General features: G+C 54.8%; 2 protein-coding genes across 2 annotated transcripts; one reads left to right on the top strand and one right to left on the bottom strand.

Moving 5' to 3' along the window:
* Positions 1–10,847: 10,847 nt before the first annotated feature.
* LOC135577687 (uncharacterized) lies at positions 10,848–13,476 on the top strand. Its single transcript, XM_065047808.1, has 6 exons — positions 10,848–11,201; positions 11,402–11,578; positions 12,034–12,189; positions 12,364–12,465; positions 12,838–12,940; positions 13,343–13,476. The coding sequence occupies exons 1-6, from the start codon at positions 10,848–10,850 to the stop codon at positions 13,474–13,476; spliced, it is 1,026 nt and encodes a 341-aa protein (XP_064903880.1).
* Positions 13,477–14,442: 966 nt separating this feature from the next.
* Positions 14,443–23,201, bottom strand: LOC106146083 (uncharacterized; the record flags this gene model as incomplete). Its single annotated transcript, XM_065047834.1, has 4 exons — positions 14,443–14,580; positions 14,956–15,308; positions 21,880–22,570; positions 22,869–23,201. Coding segments are annotated over 4 exons (1,515 nt in total), but the record flags the coding sequence as incomplete, so codon positions are not given.
* Positions 23,202–23,686: the final 485 nt, after the last annotated feature.

Raw genomic sequence — 23,686 nt, 5'->3', positions numbered from 1 at the left:
CCCACAAGAACAAGGGTCGTCGATTTTGAGACATCTGCCAGCTGCTTGTAGAACCTCCCCGCAGGGACAGAGAGGCTGTTACAAGATGCCCAAAGCCTTCTCTTCTCCAGGCTGAACAAGGCCCTTTCCCTCAGTTTCTCCTCCCAACAAGTGTCCCAGTCCCTGAGCATCTTAGCAGCCCTCCACTGAACTCCCTCCCAGTTATCAACATCTTCAGGGGTTAGTCTATGCCAAGTGCAGGACCTGCCCTTTGTCCTTTTCTGTCTTGATGTTCCTGACAGGACAGCCCTCCTGCCTATGAGGTTTCTCAACTTAGCATCATCAACAAATGTGGTGGGAGTTGTCTCCTCAAGGTCACAGATTATTGAAGTATTAAACTGCCCAGGTCTCAGCAGAGTCCCCTGTGCTGCCCCACAAGCCCCCGGTAAGTCCCAGTGGTCTCGAGGTTGGGCATGAGACCCCTTCACCACTGCTCTGTCAGCCTGATATCCAACTGTTTTTCACCCATCTGTTTGTCAGCCCATCCGACTGTAATGGCCTACCCTGGGTACAAGAACATTGAGGGACGCCATGCCAAGAGCCTTGCTGAAGCTGAGGTAAATGACATCCACTGTTCTGCCCTCACGCAGAAATGCAGTTACTTCATCATGAAGGCAATCAAGTTTGTGAGACATTAATTACCCTTGCTAAGTCCATGCTGATGGCTTTCGGACACGTTTTTCTCTTTTAGGTGCCCAGAAATGTCACCCAAGAGGACTCATTGGACAGGTCACTCCTCACCAAAGTGTTCTTGTGCAGCTTGCGGTTCCCTGGCTGGCACTTTTGGCTGCAACATTGGGTTTTTCTCACTCACAAGAGACCTCTACCAATCCTGTGACCTTTCAAAGGGGATATTCCAAAGATGTGTTGATCTCCTGCAACATCCTTGCCACTATTCTGCCTGTTATATGGTGTATTTAATTTCTGTGATCTTTCACCTATTTTCACCTGTCCTGATATAATGACTGTTTCTAAAGTCCCGTTTTCAGTTGCAGACTCTCTAGACAAAGACCCTTTTCATTATTCTCCAGTTTTCTTTTTCTCTTACTCTTTATTCATTCAGATTGCTCTCAACTTGCCAGCTGCTGTTTTGAACTTCAGGTAGTTAAATGTTTGCCTGTTTTGCAGTAGTCTAATTGTCTCCTTAGTCAATTCTTTAATTATGTTTGTATCTTTATTCTTTCATTTGCTTACCTAAAACATTTCTCATAAGATTATCCCTTGTTGAAAGATGACCTCATTAGAGGCAGCTTGTACTTAACTTTTGGTGGAGGAGTGTGTTTTATTATTTTTGAAGCTTAATTGTGCTTCACTTTTCTTTCTTTGTAATTAGGAAAAATCATTCGTTGTCTCTGTGTAGCCAGCTTTCTAGGAACAGCATTTGGGAGATGATGCAAAGGAGATGTAACATCCAGCTGCAGAGAAATGTGGTCAAATCTGATGTAAAGAAAAGTGAGAACAAGTCCCAGGGGGCAATGAGAGAAAGGGTAAGGTTGGGCAGGTGAGGAGGAGCGTTGTCCATGTTGAACCTCAAGGGACTGCTTTTCCTACCTGTCCAGACCTACTGAGGAGACATTCTGGATCGTTATCAACGAGAGAATGCTACTACCACTTCTTCACTGAACTAAAAAGGAACATAATATGCCCTTCAAAATACAGAATAATTTCTGCTAGGTGATTTTGAAATCTTCCTTCTTTGCTACATTATGAAACAGCTCAAATTAGTCTTGAAGACTTGAAGAAAATTACAGGAAGGGAAATAGTTCATTAATACTTTCTGTATTTTAATGAGCCCCATGGTGTATTTGGCCCTTAGTCCATGAACTACAGATACTGAGAGGAGAATGAACAAATCGCTCAGGAGGTGGAAGTCAGAAGCGCAGCTCAAAGTACCTTGAAACACTGATTGACCCCACTGAGGGTCATTATTGACAAAGCCTCTCCATGGACTCGTTAGAGAAGATAATTGAAGGTTGTGATTGCAGGTAGGAAAAGGCACTGTACAGGTCATTCTGCTATGGAGAAAATCCTTGGTTTGTTTTACCAGCTAAAGGCCAAACCCTGACCCCAGGCCCTGGGAAGGCAGATCCCTCATGCGTGGCTCAGGGCTCTTCCTGGAGCAGTGGGGTGTGAGTTTGAGCAAGGCCAAGTGCAGGAAACTGTACAACCCCTCCTGGCTTCCCCAAAAAGGGGCAACGAGGATCAAAGTCCAGAGCCCCAAAATAGAGTTTATCCTGCTAGGTCTCAGAGACACATACAACTGCCATAGCCAGGGGGACAAAGACCTCGGTCCTGTGTGGCTTTTCAGCCTCACCAGAGCCCTTGGCCATGTCTACTTCATGTTTGCTGATACTGTCCCCTTTAGTCACCTTTGTCCCTTCAGGCTGTTGACATCCATCTTGCTTTCCTACCTAGCTCTCATCCCAGCATTTCCTACTTTCACTGATGTCTCTCCACCCTCTCTGGTCTTTCCTTGAAGCCCAAAGCCATGGGCTGATCCAGACTTCCTCTGGGTGACCTCTTGCACCACAGCACTGCCCTTGGACTGAGATGTCTTTTTCTGAACCTCCAGCCTTCCAAGTTGCAATTTGTGGAGGTTTCCTTCTCTTCCTACTACAAAGAAAAGCTCCATTATCTCTGAAACCACACTTCAAGCAGTTGCAGGCTACTGCTGTAGTGCCCTGAGCCTCCACCTCACCAGTTTCAAGAAGCCCAGGTTTCTCAGCCTCTCTCAAAGGCCCCAAACCCCATCCTTGCAGATCTCTGGAACCTCTGTAGTTCCTCTCCATTCCTCCAGAACAGGGAGTCCCACACCCAGACACACTAGCCCAGATGTGGCCACTGGAGCACTGATTCAAGGGGGACGATAATTCCCTTGTTTGCTTTGTCACACTCTTCCTAACGCAGCCCCACATGCCCTTGGCCTTACTCATGGTGAGCATGCACCACTGGCTCGTATGGCATCCCTCGTAATACCCAGCCCCTTCTCCTCAGAATTGCTCCTAGGTTGTTCAGGTCCCAGCCTGCCCTCATGTGTGGGGTTATTCTGCCCCCAGTAAAGGACTAGCAACTTCTCCTTGTAAAATTTCATGAGGCTTTTATTGACAAATCCCAGAGTTTCTCCAGGTTCCCGTGGAATGAACCTCTCTTTGGACAGCTATTAACATGTCTGTACAGATGGCCTACCAGATTTGTAGTGTCCCTGACAACATCAGAATATCAGGAATTACAAGGCACTCCAGATAACAGAAGGAGGTATTAGATCAATGGAATAGTTGACCAAGGAAGGAATCTCCATGGTCAAAAGCTAAGAAAGGTCTTATGAGAATACAAAGGAAGCCAAACTCAAGCCAGGGACGATATCTTGCTGATGTCCAAGAAGGTATGGAAAGGCTGTTATTATCACAGAATCACAGAATGTCAGGGATTGGAAGAGACCTTGAAAGCTCATCCAGTGCAATCCCCCTGCTGGAGCAGGAACACCCAGATGAGGTTACACAGGAAGGTGTCCAGGCGGGTTGGAATGTCTGCAGAGAAGGAGACTCCACAACCCCCCTGGGCAGCCTGGGCCAGGCTCTGCCACCCTCACTGGGAAGAAGTTTCTTCTCAAATTTAAGTGGAGCCTCTTGTGTTCCAGTTTGAACCCATTGCCCCTTGTCCTATCATTGGTTATCACCGAGAAGAGCCTGGCTCCATCCTCCTGACACTCACCCTTTATATATTGATGACCATTAATGAGGTCACCCTTCAGTCTCCTCCAAGTTAAAGAGCCCCAGCTCCCTCAGCCTTTCCTCACACGGGAGATGATCCACTCCCTTCAGCATCTTGGTGGCTGCGCTGGACTCTCTCCAGCAGTTCCCTGTCCTGCTGGAACTGAGGGGCCACAACTGGACACAATATTCCAGGTGTGGTCTCCCCAGGGCAGAGTAGAGGGGGAGGAGAATCTCTCTGGACCTACTGACCACCCTCCCTCTAATACACCCCAGCACCCTTTCTAATACACCCCACAGCCCCGTCCTCTCCTGGCTTTGCACCTTCAAAGTAAAGGTGCACAATGGCATCCTGGGCTGCATTAGTAGGAGTGTGGCCAATCAAACAAGGGAGTCCTTCTCATCCCCCTTGACTCAGCACTGCCAGAGGGTTGAGGGAGGTCATCCTTCTCTGCTCAGCACTGCTACAATTTGTCTTGCTCGCTTCTACCCCACCCCCCCATCACACCCACACTGTAGACACAGCTGTCCTCCACATCTTCGCAAAGTCCTACCTTGTCCTCTTGTGAAAAATATATCCAGGAGACCATTTTCACCACCTTGGGTTAGGGATTACCTTCCACTTGCCCTTCAGCCAAGGACTTCTAGCAGAGGTCCATGGTCTTCAAAGCCCCCATTGATTACCAGGGCCTAAAGTTGTGACTCTTCCTCTAGTTGTTCAAATAAGACCTTATTTTCTACCTAACCTTCATCAAGAGATCCAGTGATCCTGACCAGAACACCATTGTACATGGAGGAGTTAGAGATCCACACAGCAGTAAACCTGAGTAGACCCAGGGCTGTGCTCCATGTACAGCTTGGCCTTCAGGCTGTGTTGTGCTGAATGGATCCCTGGGTGGAAGAATTAACTGGATTGTAACAGAGAAGTCTGCAGGGAGATCCCACCTGATAACGACTATTAGGCCAACTGCATGTCCTTATCCCTCTCTAAAACTGCAACCACAAATTCACATGTGAACGACTTGAATTTTTTTCCATGTAAGAAAACACTGAAAGCTGCAGAGGCAAACTCCTCTGATTCCACGTGGGCTTTGTTGTGTTCAGCTGTAGACATTGTTTATGGTCCATAACCTTGCAGGTGCTGTTTTGCCTGAACGCAAATTCCTTTCTTCTCAGCGAAGTGCAGTATCGGCCTTATCTTGTAAGTGATCAGTGTAGTTTGTAGTTGCTTTTGGTAGATATGAGCAGCACTTCACAGCTTAAAATTTTAGCAAATACAGCTTACCAAGTAACATGAAGCAAAGAGTATATTAAAAATCATACAACCTTATGTCCATAAAGAATTGATTATATTTAGTGTGCCTCTACTTAAGGTGAATGATTAATATTAAACTTAAATTGGTCTCATCCACTGACCTGTGAGTAGTAAAATCATTGCCATACAGCTCACTTATTTAGCAGGGAGAGCTCACAGTGGCTCGTCCACGCTGTCGTATTTATGGAATGAAGTGATAGACTCGTAGTCAAATTGCATAGAGTAGGAAAAGTGTGTCTGAGACTTGTACGCCCACAAGCTCCCGGCGTTCATCTGCTCTTCTGCTTCCCTGTGGGTCTCCTGGCAGGAGTTCTTGGCCTGGGTACGGCTCAGGCCCTTCCCTCCTCCGGAGCCTGGACCAAACTGCTGTGGGTTTGGCTGGGGGTGATTGGGGGATCGAGTGCATCTGCCACCCCTGGCAGCCCAGAGAGAACTGAGCCAGACAACGGGACTCCTTTCCGCAACATCCCCATAGATGGATGCTCCTGGAGCAAGGAGCGTGGCATTGAGTGTGTCTGTGACATCCCCACCATGCACCAGCCGCTGGGGAAATGGAGCGGTGCAGCAGACTGTTCAAGACTGTGCTCAGAGCAATGGGTGGTGAACTTCTAGAAACTGGGATGGAAATTTAGCAGCCATGTGCCCAGGGCTGAGCTGGCCTGAGCCTCCCAAGGGGACCTCCTGACCCTCCCCACCCAGGCACAGGGTCACAGTGGGGCCCTTTGTGACCTCACTTGGTGACACCCACTGCCCCGCATGTGATCCGTGCAGCTGCGGGCCCAGCCCACACTGTCCGACAGGACGGTGACGGGACAGGGTGCGAGCACGGAGCTGGCGAGAGCCCCGAGCGTAGCCCACGTCTGTCAGAGAACCGGAGAATCTTCTTGGTTGGAAGCGACCCTTAAGATCATCGAGTCCAACCACAGCCCAGCTCTAGCTGCCCCTGGCAGACTCTCTGCTGCCCCCGGCAGACTTGGAGCAAGGAGCTCGTGAGCTCAGCTCACGTCTTTCCCCAACAAGGAGCACACGGGCGCATCCCACACCTTTCACCGCTGCCTCTGGCAACCTGCAGCACCGAGGAGTTTTGCTGAAGCGTCCGCCTTCCCCATCCCTAGTCCTTCCCTTTGTCTGAAAAATGGCAGGGAGACCCCCCATCCGACGCAGACTGGCCTGGCAGGAGAGACCCCCCAGCCGCCTCCGGGTGGCCTGGCAGGAGGAGGTTGGGGCTGCCCAGGAGGTCACATCTCCACCGCAGCCCAACCAGGTGGATGTGGCACAGCCACCGCAGATCGGTGAGTGAGGGGCCCTGGTTGTCTGGGCAGGGTGGGGCCCAGCGATCACTCCCCGCTCGACACCAGGGTCACGGTTCCCCACACGCTGGCAGGGGGTTCCATGGGTGGTGATTATGCTGCCTGAAGCCCAGGGCTGCTCGGAGCTGGGAGCTGGCCCCAGCACAGCCTCTGCGGGCAGAGGGGACCCAGCTCCTGCTGCAGGGCACCGGCAGCGAGAGGCAGCTGGGCGGGCAGGAGGCAGCCGTGCTGCGGGACGGGGACCTTTCCTGCCCGTCTGAAGCGAGTTCCTCACCCGCTGCACTGGGCGCTTTCCCCGTCCTGCCTGGCTCCAGCATCGCAGCCCGTCTGCCGGGCACCCTGCAGCCCTGACACGCACGGGGAGACTGTGCCGGGGCAGTGGGCACTGGGATGGACATGGGGCAGAGCTCCTTCTGCTCTGTCCTGCCTGCAAACCCTCTCTGCAGCCCTCCCTGCTCTCCTCCTTTATTAGATGCTGGCTGGTTACCTGTCTACCAGTTTGAAAGGAGACGCGTGGACTCCATCGTGTCCTTTGTCAGCAGCCCAGAAAAGGTAACCATGGCCGTTTGGAAGGCGGCTGAGCCGGTGTCTGCTGACAGGGGCTCTGCTGCGGGTGCTGGAGGGTGCTGGCTGGGCAGAGCTGCCTCTCCCAGGGCGCTAATTGGCACTGCACCCCCATGCTGTGGTGCCGCTGGCTGTGTGTCCCCATCTCACACTCCCTGTTTGTCTCTCTGTCCCCTGGCTGCCAGGACGAGGAACAGAAGATGGAGTTTCTTAAATGCATTGCCATGATCTTCAGAGCCGCAACATACGACGACTTGTCCCAGGGCCTAGATCTCTTCTGCCAGGGATACGAGCTGGCAGAGAATAACAAGGTGAGTGGAAACCCGGCAGCACTGGGGAAGTGGGCAATGCCCCCGGCACCGGCACCCTGTGAGGACAGCGCTGGGCAGGGCCGGGGGCTGGTGGCGCTGGGTGCTGGCAGCTGCAGGTCCCATCCCGGCTGTGCTGTGCAGGTGCTGCTGGAAGAGGAGCCCAGGGACCAACTGCCCGCAGTGGTGCAGCGCATTGCCTCATTTGCCATGGCTGAGATGAGGTACCTGCCCATCCTTCCTGGGAACTCCTGCCCCAGAGCCCCCTGTCCACCTGTACGAGACCTCCAGGCACTGCTCCCAGCACCAGTGTCCTACTGGCCCCTCTCTCTTTGTAGCTTCGTGGAGGAGGTGCTGGAAGGCAAAGACATGAGCCACATCCAGGCCTGCTTCTCCAACGTCTTCATGCTTCCTTCAAAAGAGGAAATGAGGGGCCTGAAACCTTACCTCTACTTCATGGTAAGTGCTGGGGGAGCTACAGGAGCCCCGGTCCCTCTGGGCTGCTCTCTGGTCACCCCGTGCTGTGCTATGACCAGAGATCCCAGACAGGCTTTACTTTCTCACTGTTGTCCCTTCCCCCGTTCCTGTGGGCCTGGCCACGTCCAGTGCCATGGGCTGCTCTGCTGCCAGCAGATTATTTGCCCCTGGGTCTCTCCCAGGCACAGCGAATCAGCACACGAGTCCTCCCTTGCTGCTGGGAGTTCAGATCAGTCTCTTGGGGTGAGAGGGATGGCAGGAAACATGGCCACGACTCGTTGTCTTCCTTGCAGACCATGAAGGCTGTGGACAGCGTGCTTGTGGCATTGGCGCTCAACTCTCCTGCCTCCGAAGTCAACGAGAAGATGCAGGATATCTTCCAGGTCTGGGGTGTATGAAGAGTGGGCTTCACAAGGGCTGTTCCTCACCCTGGGGATGGGGTGTCCACTCTGGAGGTGACAGTCCCACCCCGTGCTGTGCAGAGAGCGCTGCTGGGAGGGTGCCCACCTCCCCGGGGAACCAGAGGCTGCCCGCCAGGCTCTTCTGCAGCACAGTGGCCACAGAGGGTGACATCTGCCTTCCTGCCTGGCCACAGGGCTGGCCTGGGGCATTTGTCCCAAGCCTGCCAGAGGCCCGAGGGCAGGAATCCTATTACAGGCTTTGTTCCAGATTATAGGAAGCCTTAATGGACTGGGCCAGTGCAACCCTGGACTTGAGCAGTGCTGCTTCTGCTGGAGCGGTGGCTGCTCCCAGGGCTCACCAGCATTTTCTCTCTTCCCAGATGCTCTTGACGTTCACCACCTCTGAGAGGGCATCTGTGCGGGAGAGGGCTGTGGGCAGGATGAGGGTGCTGAGTTTCTTGCTGGCCAACTACTACTCACTGAAGGTAAGGACCAGGCACTCCCTGCTCTGCCAGGATCCAGATCTGCCCCAGTCCTGTGTTGGCCGGGACTGCCCAAGGAGCACCGAGGGAGCCCAGGTCTGGCAGCGCTGCCCGCATGGGGCTGTTCTGGGAGACGGGCTCTGCAGGGCCCTGCAAAGCTCTGACCACCCTCAATCCAGCCCTGGGCACACTCTTGGGTTCAGGGCTTTGGCCCCACATACCCTCAGTCCTTCTGCACTTCCTTTGCCCTTGTCCAGGCTGATCCAAATGAGGACGGAAGTGATTCCTGTGCTGAGATCGAGATGCCAATCCTTGGACAGCTGCTAGGACATCTCCTCCTATTACTGTCATTCAAGGAAGAAGAGACCAGCTGTTTGGCTTTGGACACTCTTTGTTTCCTCTTCCAATTCAAGCGTCAGCAACACTGTAAGAGAAGCTGTGGTGGGATATATCCCTCTGCACAGCCACATCAGCCAGTACCTCTGCTTGTCTTCCTGGGTGTTGTGATGGACCCTTCTCCTGCTTGCTAGAGACAACACCATGTCACCAGCACTGTCCCTCCTCTGCTCCTGCCCCGCAGCACTGCAGCCACGCGAGACGTCTCCCTCATCACTGTTATTCCAGCCACGGGGGACTGAACTGTGGGACTTCATGCAGAGCTCTATGGTCTTGGAGTTTCCAGGGCCAGGAGCATTTGCACACGTACACTGGAGGCGGGTCAGCCTTTCAGTGGCCCCGCTCTCCACCACCTCCTCCCCTGACTGTTGGTCATAACCTCCCTCCTCGGCCATTCCAAGTTCAAAGCTCTTTCCGGTACTCAGGAAGCTGCTGTGTCTTACCAACTGTTGTGTATTTCCCTGCTTTTTAGGTGCGACACTGCCAGAAGAGAATGCACAGCTCCAGGAGGACTGGGAAGCCAGTATCACCTCCTTGACCTCTTCGCCCAGTGCTACTCACATCACCAAGGTAATGAGCTCCTATCTTGCTGGCACTCTTGTTGGTGGCATCATCAGGGGACTTGTGAGAGCAAAGGCCTCCACAATCAGGGGGCTGGCATGTCCCTGCTGAGAGGGTTCCTGCTGTCCCCGAGCAGGGACGATGCGAGGGCTGCTCTCCAGTGTCCCAGCAGCAGCCCCAGTCCTGCTGGCCACCAGCCCTGGTTCACGGCAGGGCCAGCAGCCTGTGCCCAGGACCCCAACCCTCCCCCCTCTCCCCGGGCCTCTCTTCTCATCTTCCCATGCAGTCACTGCCGCCCCTGCTGCCAGCTTTGCTGCGGGCACTGCCGCAGCACCACCGGGCGTCTCTGCAGGGCTGCTGGCACTGCCCGCCTACGCAGCAGCACCGGGGCACTCGGTGTGACTTGGCTTCACTGCCTCCCTTCCTCCCTTAGCTCTTTGCAGAATACCTCCAGCCTTCTGAGAGGACAGACATGGTCCTGGTGTTCATCGAGGCGATGAGCGACTCCAGCACCTTTGACAAGGAGGTGGCCAGAAACATGCTGGGCATGGTCAAGAGAAACTGCGATTTCTGGCTGGTGGATGTAAGTGGCCTTTGGCTGGACTGTCCTGCCCTTCGGCCCTGTCAGGCCTTGTTCCTCCCTCCATCCATCTCTTCCTCTCAAATCCCAGTAAAGTGAAGCCACCTGAAGGCGGCAGAGAGGGATGGGAAGGACATCTGAGGAAATGGCTGTACTCCAGTGGCAGCACCATCCTCACCTGTGTCTCCTCCAGGTGCCAAAGATCACAAGCTGCATCCACAAAGCCCTGCGGTGCATCAACACGGCACCAGCCCGGCGGAGTGTGATGTCCCTAATTGTCTGGATGGCTGACAAGTGCCCTGGGGAGGTGGTCTCGACGCTGCTGACAATCACACCACCAGGAGACAGGTACTGGCCCCAAAAGCCATGAGGGCTTGTTCCCTGTGGGGAGAGGGGCCCAGAGATGCTCTGGCTGCCAGCGCCAAGGGATCCTGCAGGACACCCCCGAGGAGCAGGACCCTCCATCCCACCACGCTTTCCAGCGCTGGGGGTCAGCCAGGCCCGCAGCAGCCACAGCTGAGCAAGCCAGCCCAGAGCCCCCCACTGCGCTCCTGCCAGCCCCACGGGAGCACCAGCTCAGCCTCTGCTGCTGCCCAGGGCATCCCAAGCGTCCTGCAGCGCGGAGCCGGACACGCTGCTGTGGCCCAGGCTGCCCTGCTGACAGAGCGCTCTCTTGCAGCACTGCCCTGGCACTGTGGGAGGTGATGTTCTCCGTGCCCCAGACCCTGCAGAACGTGTTGAAGGAGCTGCTCATCCAACTGCAGGACCGGCACTATAGGGTCTTTTATACACACTGGGTGGACACCACCATCCTTCGCTTGGCTGTGAGTTACTGGGAGAAGCTCCTGGTGCCCCAGGAGCTGCATGGTGCCAGGAGCCCCAGCAGCTCTGCCGGTCGCTCACTGCTGGCTTGCTTTCAGATACTGGCCAGCAGTGACCTGCAAGATGAGGAGTTTGCTCCAGTGTACCTAGTCATGAGGTTTCTGAGGCAACGAAGACCAGCGGTGCTCTCCCTGTTGCTCAGGGCCATGATGACGCTGTCACAGAGAGGAGAGATGGTGAGTGGGGTGTCGCCAAGGGCAGCCGTGTTGGCAGCCAAGGGCCAGGGCAGTGGGTTCGGGCTTGGCCTTGGCTGGCAGTCAGGCACTGGGGTGCCTGATCCAAAGGCCCTTGCTGCCATGGTGGGGTCTGGGGGCTGCCTGGGGAGCTCTCCAGGCATCGACCTGGTCCCAAGACGGAAACTCTCTTCTTCATACAGGCCAGAAAAATGGAGGTCATGCTGCCAGACCTGATGTGGGTCCTGCAGTACGGCAATAAGGCCATCAAGATGAAGGCTCTGGTCATCTTCAGAAACGTGATGGCTCAGCTGGAGAGGGAGAAGGCCAGTCCCATCGCTGTGCGGCTGGCAGAATTTCTCCTGCCCTTCTTTGATGACGTAAGGCTGATGTATAAGGCTGATGTATAAGGCTGATGTATAAGGCTGAGCCCCGCGGGTGGGCACTGGACAATGACAGCTGCCCTTCAGCCCAGCCACTCAAAGCAGGGGCTTCTCCTCTGCTTTCTCCCCGGGGCTCTTGTGGGATGGTTTCTGCCTTCTGCAGCCCAGCCCAGCTTCTCCCTGCCCGCTGCTCCCACAGCTCCTCCCCACCATGGCTGCTGAGGCTGCTGGGGGTGCTGGCTGGCTGGGAGAGCACTTTGAGGCACAGGCACTGCCTGAGCAAGTCTCACGAGTGGCCTTTCATGGACCCAGGGCCGCAGATCTGGCCACAACTGCAGTGTGCACAATGCCGCCCTGGAGCATCTCCCCTCCCATCAGCCATGCAGGAGCTTCTGCTCCCCATGGGCAGAGAGCTGCTGGTGCTCAGGTCCTACTGTGCTGCTCCCTCCCAGGAACTGAGCCAGCTGAGAAAGATCTCCATCAGCCTCTTCAGAGACCTGATGAAGATGGTGGTGGGGAATGACAAGAGAAAGATGAAGAACATGGTGCGACTTGGCCTGCTCCCTCTCTTCTTCCGAATGAGTGACCAAGTGCAGAGCGTGGCCAAGGTACAGATTTAAAGCCGAGCAGTAATGCAGGGAAGAGACCCCTGGGCGTTTGGGCCAGGGCATGTCCCCGCTCCCTGAGGGCAGAATCATCCCAGGAACAAAGCCCAGAGCAGGGGGACACCAGGTCTCCTGCCCCAACCGTGGTGCCATCTCCCCGCTTCTGCTGTTCCGTAGGTTGCCAGGGAAGCCCTCCTCGGTGCAGCAGAGCTGCTCAGGTGGAAACAGCTTGAAGATCTGGTGCAGGCACAGCAGAAATGGAGGATTGGAGAGAGCTTGGTGAGGACAACCCCCAAGGCCCAGGGCCCAGGCTGGACGGGGCTGCCCCACATGTCTGGGCTGTGGGCTCTGCAGATGTGCCTCCCCTGCTCTGCTGCAGCCCCGAGCTGCATCCTTGTTCCCTGTCCTCAAGAACAGAACCCCCAAGGACTCTTCTCTGTGTGCCGCTGCCCTCCCTGCACCCCGCAGGAGGGAGGTCTCTCAGCACCCCTGGGACCCCTCGGCCTGTGTCTGTCTCTCAGCCCCACGGGGCTCCTGGCAGGAACACGGGAATGGCCGGAGGGGAAGAGGAACGTGGGTTCCTGGAGGAGAGACTGATCCAGCCAAGTGGGGAGGGACAGTGACGTGCTCACACCCTTGTGCTCTCTGCAGCTGGAGCAGGACAGGAGCAGGGCTGAAGAATACTTGAGTCAGAGCCTGCTGTACCTGGGGGATGCTCAGGCCAGCTTGCGAGAGGCCGCCTTGAGGTTCATCGGTGAGTCACAGCCCCCGGGTCCCTCTTTCGGCAGCCTGGCCCCAGTCCCCGCTGCTGCCCTGGCACAAGGAGCAGCCCTGTGGCTGCCAGAGCCCCGGCTGCCCCGTGCAGGGCCTTGGCCTCCCCTCCCAGCCCTGCCCATGCAGGTGGCCTTGGTGGCTGCCTTGCCTGGTGCCACCATCTCGGCTCCTGCTCTCCCCTGGGCTCAGCCCTGGTGAGGGGAGGGAGCAGGGGCTGATGGAGCTCTGTGCCCAGGGCTGGCTGTGCGGCACCTGAGGGACCCAAGCAAGGAGAGTCTGTCTGAGATCTGCAGCGGTGAGTAGGGAGCGTGGTTGGGAGGGGATGCCTGAGGGTCTCTGCAGACATGGGAGCTCATCTGGGTTCTGCTTCTTTCTGTTGCAGCCATTCAGCCCTTGGAGCAGGACAGCGAACCCTCCATCTGCTCCCTGGCAACTCAGACTATTGTCACTGTGTGCTCTTCATGGAAGCGGCCAAGATCTCGATGGACCCTGCGAGCCCTGTGCTGCTGGCGCTAAACCAGGTGGAGGAGCAGCTCTTCTTGACGAAAATGGCTGGATTTTAATAAAGAGCCCTTCTTGAAGTTGGGTTGTATGTCTGCCTTTTCCAAGGATCCCAGAACCTCTCTGAGTGCTCCGGTACTTTTGAGAGCACAGCCCAGGATCATGGGCAAGGGTGACGGAGCAGACAGGAGCACTTGCAATGAGCCATTCCAGCAGCTGAGATGAATCTCACTGAGCCACTGAGATTTGTTCCTGGAGTCACACACAGAAATGTCAGGGTCGGTCAGGCATCCATGCCTGAGCTGGCCTCGTGAACTCCTTCTGCACCCAGGGGTGTTCAGAGACAGAATCTTTCCCTGTTGCACATAGAGGCCGTAGCCTTGGTTTCCCTCTGGCCTCCTGTTGCCACTTCCAAAGGATGGGAGGCACCTCAGGCCTGTGGTGTGTCACCCTGCTCTGCACTCAGCTGAGATGTCCCACGGCATTAGGAATGGACATGGGGACCTGAGTTCAAGGAAGCACAACCCAGTGCTGCATTCAGGCTGTTTCCCATAGGATGTTTCTGCCAACATGAAGTGACCTCAAGACACTGTCTGTCCCACAGGTCCTCATGGAGCTCTGGAAGACAAGCGCTGCTGCTCCCTGGCAGTGCTGCCATGACGGACTCTTTCCCCTCCTCCCATGTACACAGGAACTGTCCCTGCAGCTCCATACAGGCCTTGCAGGAAGGATATAGTGAAAAACAAGTAAATAAAAGCCCTTTATTCTGTTTAAAGACAAGGAGAGCACGGCTTCTCATTTACACAGCCAGTAGTTATAAAAGAAAAGCAGACAGAGAATTAAGAAAGGGGATGACAACATTATCTCAATTAAAAAACAGCCAACAACAACAGAAAATCCAGATGACAGGCTGAGCCTGTAATTAGTTACATTAAAACTCCAATGCAGAAGTAGATGGGCAGTTTATTGCTTCAGAAAACACTAAGATACGAGTTTCCACACAGCATCCTTGACCTCCTGGTTCCTCATGCTGTAGATGAGGGGGTTCACTGCTGGAGGCACCACTGAGTACAGAACAGACACCACCAGATCCAGGGACTGGGAGGAGATGAACGGGGGCTTCAGGTGGGCAAATGAACCCATGCTGACTTAGAGGGAGAGCACGGCCAGGTGAGGGAGGCAGGTGGAAAAGGCTTTGTGCCGTCCCTGCTCAGAGGGGATCCTCAGCACGGCCCTCAAGATCTGCACATAGGACACCACAATGAACACAAAACACGTAAAACCTAAACAGGCACTGACCACAAGAAGCCAGAGTTCCCCGAGGTAGGAGTGTGAGCAGGAGAGCTTGAGGATCTGGGGGATTTCACAGAAGAACTGGCCCAGGGCATTGCCCTTGCACAGGGGCAGTGAAAATGTATTGGCCGTGTGCAGCAGAGCATTGAGAAACCCAGTGGCCCAGGCAGCTGCTGCCATGTGGACACAAGCTCTGCTGACCAGGAGGGTCCCGTAGTGCAGGGGTTTGCAGATGGCAACGGAGCGGTCGTAAGACATGACTGTGAGAAGAAAATACTCAGTTGAAATGGAAAAGACAAACAAAAATAGCTGCGCAACACAGCCTGTGTAGGAGATGGCCCTGGTGTCCCATAGAGAGTTGGCTGTTGTCTTGGGGAGAATGGTGGAGATGCAGCCCAGGTCAAGGAGGGCGAGGTTGAGCAGGAAGAAGTACATGGGGGTGTGGAGGTGCTGGTCCCAGGCTATGGTGGTGATGATGAGACCGTTGCCCAGCAGGGCAGCCAGGTAGATGCCCAGGAAGAGCCAGAAGTGCAAGAGCTGCAGCTCCCGTGTGTCTGTGAACGGCAGGAGGAGGAACTGGGTGATGGAGCTGCTGTTGGACATTGGCTGCCTGTGCGCATGAGGACCTGTGCGAGGAGGAAAAGGCAGTGACAGGTTAGGGGAGACTTCTCTGGGGAAAATAAACATGCTGTTTCTCATGGAAAACGCCCTCCCTGATGGAGGGATGTTTCCGCTCATTCTCTCTTTCTACCAGCTGAGAAAAAACATTCCATCACAGTTTAAAATGCAGCTTGAGCATCTGGTTTCCGTGAACACAGCTCTGGGGCAAAACCCCCTGAGTTGGTGTCAGAACAAAAACTGGCCCACACTCCCACCCCAACCCCAGAGAGCAAGAGCAGCAGGGACAGGTGGAGAAACAGGGAAGGACACTGCAGTGCTACCAGAAAATAAAGCAAGGACAGAAAGGCAGACGGGCATGCTGTGGAACCTTCTCCTGACCCAGCTGTGCTGCTGCCACTCACATAATGACACTGGAGAGCAATTACTTTTAGCACCTTATTTGTGTACCACGTTCCAGGAAACCTTCACCTGGAGGTCCAGCTGCTGAGTTGGAGACTCGTGACCTGGACCCCATGGCTTTGGGGCAGAGGGTCTGCTGGGGAGGAGAGGAGACCAGGAGCTGCACTGGGAAATGTGTCTGCAATTGAGAGCATGTGAGAGAGGTTTCTAAATCCTGTCCCAGCATCTCTGGTAGCAGTTAACTCTCCCTGCCCATGTCTGTGCTGCCTGCAGCTGTGTCTCTGTCCCTGGTCTGCTCCCTGTCAGTGTCACAGACCCCGTCCCACCCGCTGTGTGCTCAGCTCTGTCCTGCTCACACCTCCTGGCACTGCCCAGGGGCAGCTCTGTGTGTGCAGGGGCTCAGGAGCAGCTCAGACAAGTCCTAACGAGAACTGGGGTCTCAGTGTCTGCTCCAAAGAGAGAAATAAATCCCCATCTCCCACTGCACACCCAGACGAGCAAGAGTGGAAAACTGAAAGAACAGACTCCTTTCCTTGCAGCTGTTCCTGTGTTGATGTCGTTGTTCTGAAGGACCCTCTGCTATGTCTGTGGGGGGATCTGGAGCTCTGAGCAGCCCTGACCCACACAGCCCCCTTCAACCCCACAAGCTCCCTGCCTGCCCTGCCGGGGGTCGCTCCTTCCACCCACAGCTGCTGCCATGGGATCTCCCGGGCAGGCTGAGCGCTGACCCTGGCAGGCGGCAGAGTCCCTGCCCGGCACAGCCCTGGGGTGCAGGGACCCTGCTCTGCAGGACAGCCCTGGGCACCCCTGGGTGCTCACCCGGCTTCACAGCTGTTCAACATGGCCTGACAAGAGCCCCATCCTCACAGATCCCACAAGCTGTGCCTGTGCCAGTTTTAGGAGATGCCTCCAGGAGCTACAGCTGCACTGCCCTGCACCCAGAGACTTACCATGGCAAGGGCTGCAAAGGTTTCTCCTCCAGTGAGCTCTCAGTCATCCTCCAGTCCTGACCACCTTTAATCTCTCTCTGCCTTGCTCGTCTCCTGAGATCCCCAGGCAGAGCCCTCAGCCCTGCTGCGTGTGCAGAGGAGCTGCTCCTGGGCAGAGCTGTCTCTCTGCAGCGCTGCCACTGCCATGAGCTCCCTGTGTCCCAGGAGCCCAGCCCAGCTCAGCAGCACAGGAGCAGCACAAGGCGCTTTAATGACCCCTCTGGTGGGTTTGGTGCTGAGTCCATGGACCTCAGACCCTGGAGGAAGTTGATGAAACCTCTCAAGAAGTCAAAGTTAGATTCAAACTCCAAAGTTTCTTGTAATGTTAATGGGTCACACTGAGAGACACAACTGAGAAACCATCCCAGGGGTCTGGTCAGAGAAGAAAATTGGAGGTAGAGATGACAGGTCAGGAAAAGCAAAGTAAAGGTCTCTCTCATGATCAGTAAACCTAGATGTATTTCATTAGACAAAGGGCCAGGCCCCGACCCCCAGTCCTGGGAAGGCAGATCCTGTCCTTCCCACATTGCCCAGGGCTCTTCCTGGGACAGTGTGATGTGAGGCTGTGCAAGGCCAAGGGCAGGACTATGGTCCCACACCTCCCAGGTTCCTGGCTGGGGACAAGGAGGCCATGAGGCCCCTGTGCTGCAAGGACAAGGTGTCTCCTCACAGGCATCAGAGGTGCATACAACAGCCATAGCCAAGGGGAGAAGGAGCTCATGTCTGGTGGGGCTTTCAGCCTCTTTCCATCCCTTGATCATCTCCAGGACAGCCTGTCCTGTGCTGTGGCATCCCCTGCACCTCTGTCCCTGCAGGCTGGAGACATCCCCCCTGCTGCCCCACCTTGCTCTTGTCTGAGCATCTTCCTTCCTTTGCTGAGATCTCTCCATCCTCCCCAGCTGGTCCTTGAAGCACAAAGCCTTGGGCTGATGCAGACTCCCTCTGCTGACCTGCTCCCCCACAGCACTGCCCTTCCATCACATTCCTTTCTGCTCATGTCCAGCCTGGACCTCCCCAGCTGCACTTTGGGCCATTATTTCTTTCTCATGCTCTTTTCCACTATGAAGAAACCTCCACCATCTCTAAAACCACCCTTCAAGCACTCTCAGGCTACTCCTGCACTGCTGCAGCCCCCCCAGCGCTGCTGGGCCAAAGCAGCCCAGGTCCCTCAGCACCCCACACCATGTGCACAAGGTGCTGAACCTGCCTTGGCACAGCCCTGCACTCTCCAGTTCCTCCCTGCTGCTCCAAACTGGGAAGCTGCACACTGGCACACACCCGTGTGTGTGGGTCACACCAGTGCTGAATCAAATGGGATAAGAACTGCAGGTGTCTGGGTCCCCACGCTCCTCCTCATGCAGCCCCGTGTGCAGCTGCCTTGTTCATGGTGAGCGTGCACCCACAGGCTGGTGTGGTGGTCCTTGATGTTTCCAAGAGAACCCAAGTCTTTGTCTCCTTGGCTATGGCGATCATCTCTGCCAACAAGGCCTGTGAAGAAACATGTTGTCCTCAGACACCGGGGGCAGCTCAAGGCCTCCTTGCACACCCCCAGTAAGGGTGGGAACTGTCACACCATTGTCTTTCACGCAGCATCACACACCCCACATCACCGTGCACCAGCAAGGGCCCCGAGCAATGAGTGAGGCAGAGGATCTGCCTCTCCAGGGGCTCATGTGGCAGCCCTTGTGTTGCCCAGGCCCTTCTCCTCAGGGTCACTGCTCAGCATGTCAGGTCCTGCTCTGTCCTGATGGATGAGGTTATTGTCCTGCCCTGATACAGAACTGGAGACTTCAACTTGTCAAACTTCAGAGCTTCCTGATGGGCAAATACCAGATATTTGCAAGGTCTGGACTCTCCCCTGGCTGAAGCTCCATTTGCTCAGCTGTTAATGTTTGCATGCAGATGGTTTATCCTGATGAGGGTATGTCTCCCAAGAGAACAGCGTGAGGAGTTACAGGACACTACAAATACCACCTCCAGGAGGAAATTTGGGGTCTTGGGTGTCTGATACTCATAATGTCAGAGCTCTGGAGTCACAGGGGTTGATTCCTTTCATGTGGGAGAGCAGCAGGAATGCGTGGAGCTCTGCCTGGGGACAGACAGTGTCAGCTGAAGGTTGAGGAGTCAGCATGAGAGGGCAGAACAACATGGGCAACGTTGTGGTGACTGGACATCAGCTACTGACTCACTGATGAGGAAGAGGAATGAGATGAGGCCTCCTCCAGACACATGAAAGAAGCCTCATGTTTCCAGGGCCGTGTCCTCATGGCAGACCTGAGATATCCCAATATCTGCAAGGTACCGGCCATCCAGGAGGGTTTGGAGCCCATTGACAACATTTCCTGACACGGGTGACTGAGGAGTCAGTGGGGTGAGGTGCCCTGTGGGACTTCACACTTACAAACCAGAAAGAGTTGGTCAGGATGGAACAGTCAGGGGTGGGAAAGTGGAGCTGAGGCTCCTGGGAGATGAGAACAAGGCCAAGAGCAGGATTTCAGGAGAGCAAGCTTTGGCCTGCTGAGGGACCTGCTTGGGTCCTATGGGATATGACCTTGGTGTCTGCAGAGCTTTTCTCTCCCATCTCCTCCCTCCTCTCTCCCACCTGCTGTTGTGCAGCATTTTTTACCCTTTCTCAAATACAATATCCCAGAGGTGCTGCCAACATCACTGAGTGGCTCAGGTTTGGCAAGGACTGGCTCCATCTTGGAGCAGCTGAAATCAGCTCTGTCTGACATTGGTCAAACTCCTGTTGTCTTCTCAGAGCGGTGACAACTGTAGCACACCCACACTCACCCCCAGTTCCAAGACTTTGCCATGTAAACCCAGCACAGGGTGGCAACAAGTTGTGTGCTACAAATGACTTGATCATGGAGAAGAAATGGATCTTCTGTCAGCAACTCAAGCAACTCACCAGTCAATGAGTACGTTCCTGTGGGGAACTGTAATTGCTCTGACATTAGCTGGCCTGGCAAAGTGGCAAGTGCCATCAGTCCAAAGGATCTTGGGCCAACTGCTTAACGTGTCTGCATTGTGGGATAATGAGAGTGATGCTCAACTGGATCTGGAACTGGGAAATAAGGAATAGCTGGTGAGGGATGTGAACATCAGTGTCCACCTTGGCTGTTGTGACCAGGACACAGTGGGGTCCCAGGCACCAGAGGGGAGGGAGGAAGGCCAGCAGAAGAGCACAGGCTGGTGGGCTCCAGAGGAGAAGACTTTGTCAAACTGGGGGTGCTGATTCAGGTGGTGCCATGGGAAGCAGCTCAGAAGGGTGAAGGAGCTCAGGAAATCTGATCAGCCTTTCAGGACAGGCTGCTCCAAGCACAAGAATGATCTATCTGAGAACCAGCGAAATGAAGCATTTATCTCGTGAGGGTGTTTGTCTGAACTGATGGAGCTCCAGGGCACAAAGGCAACACACAGTGGTGGAAGCAGGGGAAGCTGCAAAGGAGGAATTCAGAAACGTTGTCCATGGATGTGGGGATGATGTCAAAGCTGCCCTGGACTTGATACCTGTAGGGGAGGCTGAGGGTGGCAAGATGAGCTGACACAGCTTCCTTACAGAAAAAGACCAGGGTAACACAGACCTGCTGCAGAACTTCGTAAGAGTAGAATCAGACAGGACTGAGGTTCTTCATGGCTTCTTTGCCTCCATCTTCACCAGCAAGGTCTCCTGGGACTTTGTTCCTGAAGGCAGGAGTCTGGAGAACACCCAGCAGTGGATGGGGCTCAAGTCAGGGGTGACCTGAGCAAACTCAGACACCATTACAGAACAGGAGATGGGTCACTTGACCAGCTCCTGAACACAAGTATCGCTGTGCTGTGGCACCTGAGATTGCCAGGAACACCCACCTCTTGGTCCAGAGTTGTGTGATTCCTCTTGAGGTGTCCTGGCCTGTCTCCTTGCTCAAGTGGTGCATTAGCACCCGCTTCTCTGACACATTCAGTCTTTATCAGGCGATTCTCTAGATCAGTATATACTGGAGATTGTTGATAATAGCTGTTTTGGAAATGAGGGCATTGGGAGGGGGACGGAAATATAAGAAATCTGGCTTTATTATTATTTATCATGGAAATGCTCTGTGTTTGGCAACAGTTCTGAAATCTCTCTAATTATTCACACCGGTCTCAAAAGCTTTAGGAAAATGATGCACAGAGCCTTGGCTTGTAAGAGCATTTTAGATGTTAGCGAGTCCTCTGCTGCCGTGATCCCGAACTGCAGCTACTGAGAGAATGAACAAACCTCTAATGAAATGAAAGGCAGAAGCAAACCCCAAGTTTCTGAGGGTGTTTTGGACCCCATGAAGGGCCATCACTGACACAGCTGTGAAGGAAACAACCAGTGCAGGTCCCTGTCCCTGGAGGCTGCTGAAGGAAAGACTTGGAGACACTGGTTACAGGCGATGAGGGCCATGTGGAGGTGGCTCTGATGCCATGTCAGCCCTTGATGCTTGTTCATCACCAGAATGGCTGAGCCCTGACCCCTGGGACCTGGTGGATTTTTCTCCAACGTTTTTCAAGGCTTTTCCTGTGGTCAGTGTGAGTGTTTTGTGTTTTGGGGTGGGTTTTATGTCAACTCCTGTTGCTTTAACTGCAAGGCTCTGGTTTTCTGTGGAGTTGGAAATGCCTGCGAGCAAATCACAACTCATACAGCTTCTTTCATACACCTGGCAATGGTCACCAGTCACCTCAATGTCCCAATCCCACACTTGCTTGAATCCTCTATTTGGATCCATACCCATCACTCCAGGAGGTTCATGTATCCACCAGGTTCATGGATGATTCCTGAGGACCATCCAGGTGTGGGCAGTGTAAGAGAGGAGCAGAGCAGGGTCAGCTCATGGGCCATGACTGAGCACAGCCACCCCAGCAGCAGCCGTTCCCCATCTCCCAGGCACAGCCATGCCCACAGCATGCAAATGGCACTGCCATATAGGATTAGCCCAAGAGAGGCCTTTCTTCCTTCCATATTCCCAGGAAAATCTTCCTCCTGTTCCTCCTCCACCTGCAGACATCAACTGCTTTCCATTTCTGGGCTCAGACATGGCTGGAAGGGTTCACTGAAGCCATCAGCCATCTCATTGCTTCTCCCTGACATGCCCTGACCCTCTCCCACACCTGTGGGAGAGTGGTCGCTGAAGAGGAGTGATCCGGTGAAGGTGTCGCTCCAGTCGCTGGGACTGAAATCGCTGCTGGACCAGCTGGGTTCCGAAGGCTCCTTGTTCAGGAGGAGCGATGGCAACGCCGAGGCACCGTTCAGCTCCCGAGCGCTGGTCGTAGGGGAACGTCGCGGCTGTTGCCTGCGCTTTCAAACCCGGATGATCCACCAGCTCCTCCACCACCTCCGGTTTCTTCTTGGAGCCCTTCCTGCTGAGCGGGACCACCCTGATGCTCTGGCCGCCCAGGTGGCCGAGCTCCACCAGGGCTCTGTGGGAGCTCCCCAGGCTCTCGTACTCCACCAGCGAGCAGCACCGGCTCAGCAGCTCGGGGAAGCGCAACGCGTATTTGCACGCATCCGAGGGCAGCTTGCGGCCCGGGAGCAGGATGTGGATGGAGGCGATGGCGCCAAAGGGGCTGAACATCCTCGTGATGGTCTCCAGGAAGTTCTTCTGCAGCAGCGACAGCGCGTCCTGCTCGCAGCGCAGCAGCTCCCAGGCCAGCAGCAGTTTGCTGGGGCGGATGCTGAGCCGGGACTCAGGGATGGGGACACGCCGCCACACTTTGGTGCCCTCCTCGTTCGTTCCCAGCAGCTCTGAGAACCGCAGGGTGTAGAGCGTGAGCTTCCAGTCACGCGTCAGGAATTTCACCTGTGGAAGAGATAGGGGTCACCACGTCCCCATGAGCGTCTCAGGCAGGGACCACCCTAAGCCTGCTGTCTGGGCAGGCTGCGACCCCATCAACCTGAAACCACAGCAAAGCAACGTCGCCATGCCACATGATCATCTTTGGGGTTTGCAGGAGAACGTTCCCAATGGGCTCTGGAAATGGCAACCTGGACCTCCCCATACACCCCAGCAGAAGCAGCCAGAGGACACCCAGACACACGGACACCCTCCACATGAAGACCACTTCGCAGCCCGCTGGCCGGCACCGGGAGCCACCTGCCTTCTTGAAGGACGTCAGCAGTTTGATTCTGACAAAGCCCATCTTGTTCTTCTGGACATGTTTCAGCAGGAAAGCGTCCTTGGCCAGGTTCTCATCAGAAAGGTAGAACTCCACCCGGGACACGATCCTCCAGACCAGCTGTGGGTCGGGGATGGAGCAGCTGCGGTCCAACAGATCAGCCCCCAAGGCATCGCTCACGTTGCAGAAGCTCCTGGCAGAGCAGCGGGGACACAGGCGTGCGCTGGTGGCCTTTGGGATGTCAGCACCGCCCAGTCTCTGCCACGAGTGCAGCAGGGACACCAGCTCTGCCCTGAAAGGGGGAAGGAAGGAAAGAGAGGAAGGAAGGGAGGAAAGAGAGGAAGGAAGGGAGGAAAGAGAGGAAGGAAGGGAGGAAAGAGAGGAAGGAAGGGAGGAAGGGAAAGAAGAAAGAAGGGAAGGAACGAAGGAAGGAACGAAAGAGAGAGAGAAAGAGAGAGAGAGAGAGAGAAAGAGAGAAAGAGAGAAAGAGAGACAGAGAGACAGAGAGACAGAGAGACAGAGAGACAGAGAGACAGAGAGACAGAGAGACAGAGAGACAGAGAGACAGAGAGACAGAGAGACAGAGAGACAGAGAGAAAGAGAGAGAGAAAGAGAGAGAGAAAGAGAGAGAGAAAGAGAGAGAGAAAGAGAGAGAGAAAGAGAGAGAGAAAGAGAGAGAGAGAGAAAGAGAGAGAGAAAGAAAAAGAGAGAGAAAGAGAGAGAGAAAGAGAGAGAGAAAGAAAGAGAGAAAGAAAGAGAGAGAGAGAGAAAGAAAGAGAGAGAGAGAGAGAAAGAGAGAG

Source organism: Columba livia, unplaced genomic scaffold (assembly GCF_036013475.1).
Source record: "Columba livia isolate bColLiv1 breed racing homer unplaced genomic scaffold, bColLiv1.pat.W.v2 Scaffold_134, whole genome shotgun sequence".
Classification (NCBI taxonomy): Eukaryota; Metazoa; Chordata; class Aves; order Columbiformes; family Columbidae; genus Columba; species Columba livia.
This window is presented reverse-complemented; position numbering and strand designations above follow the sequence as displayed.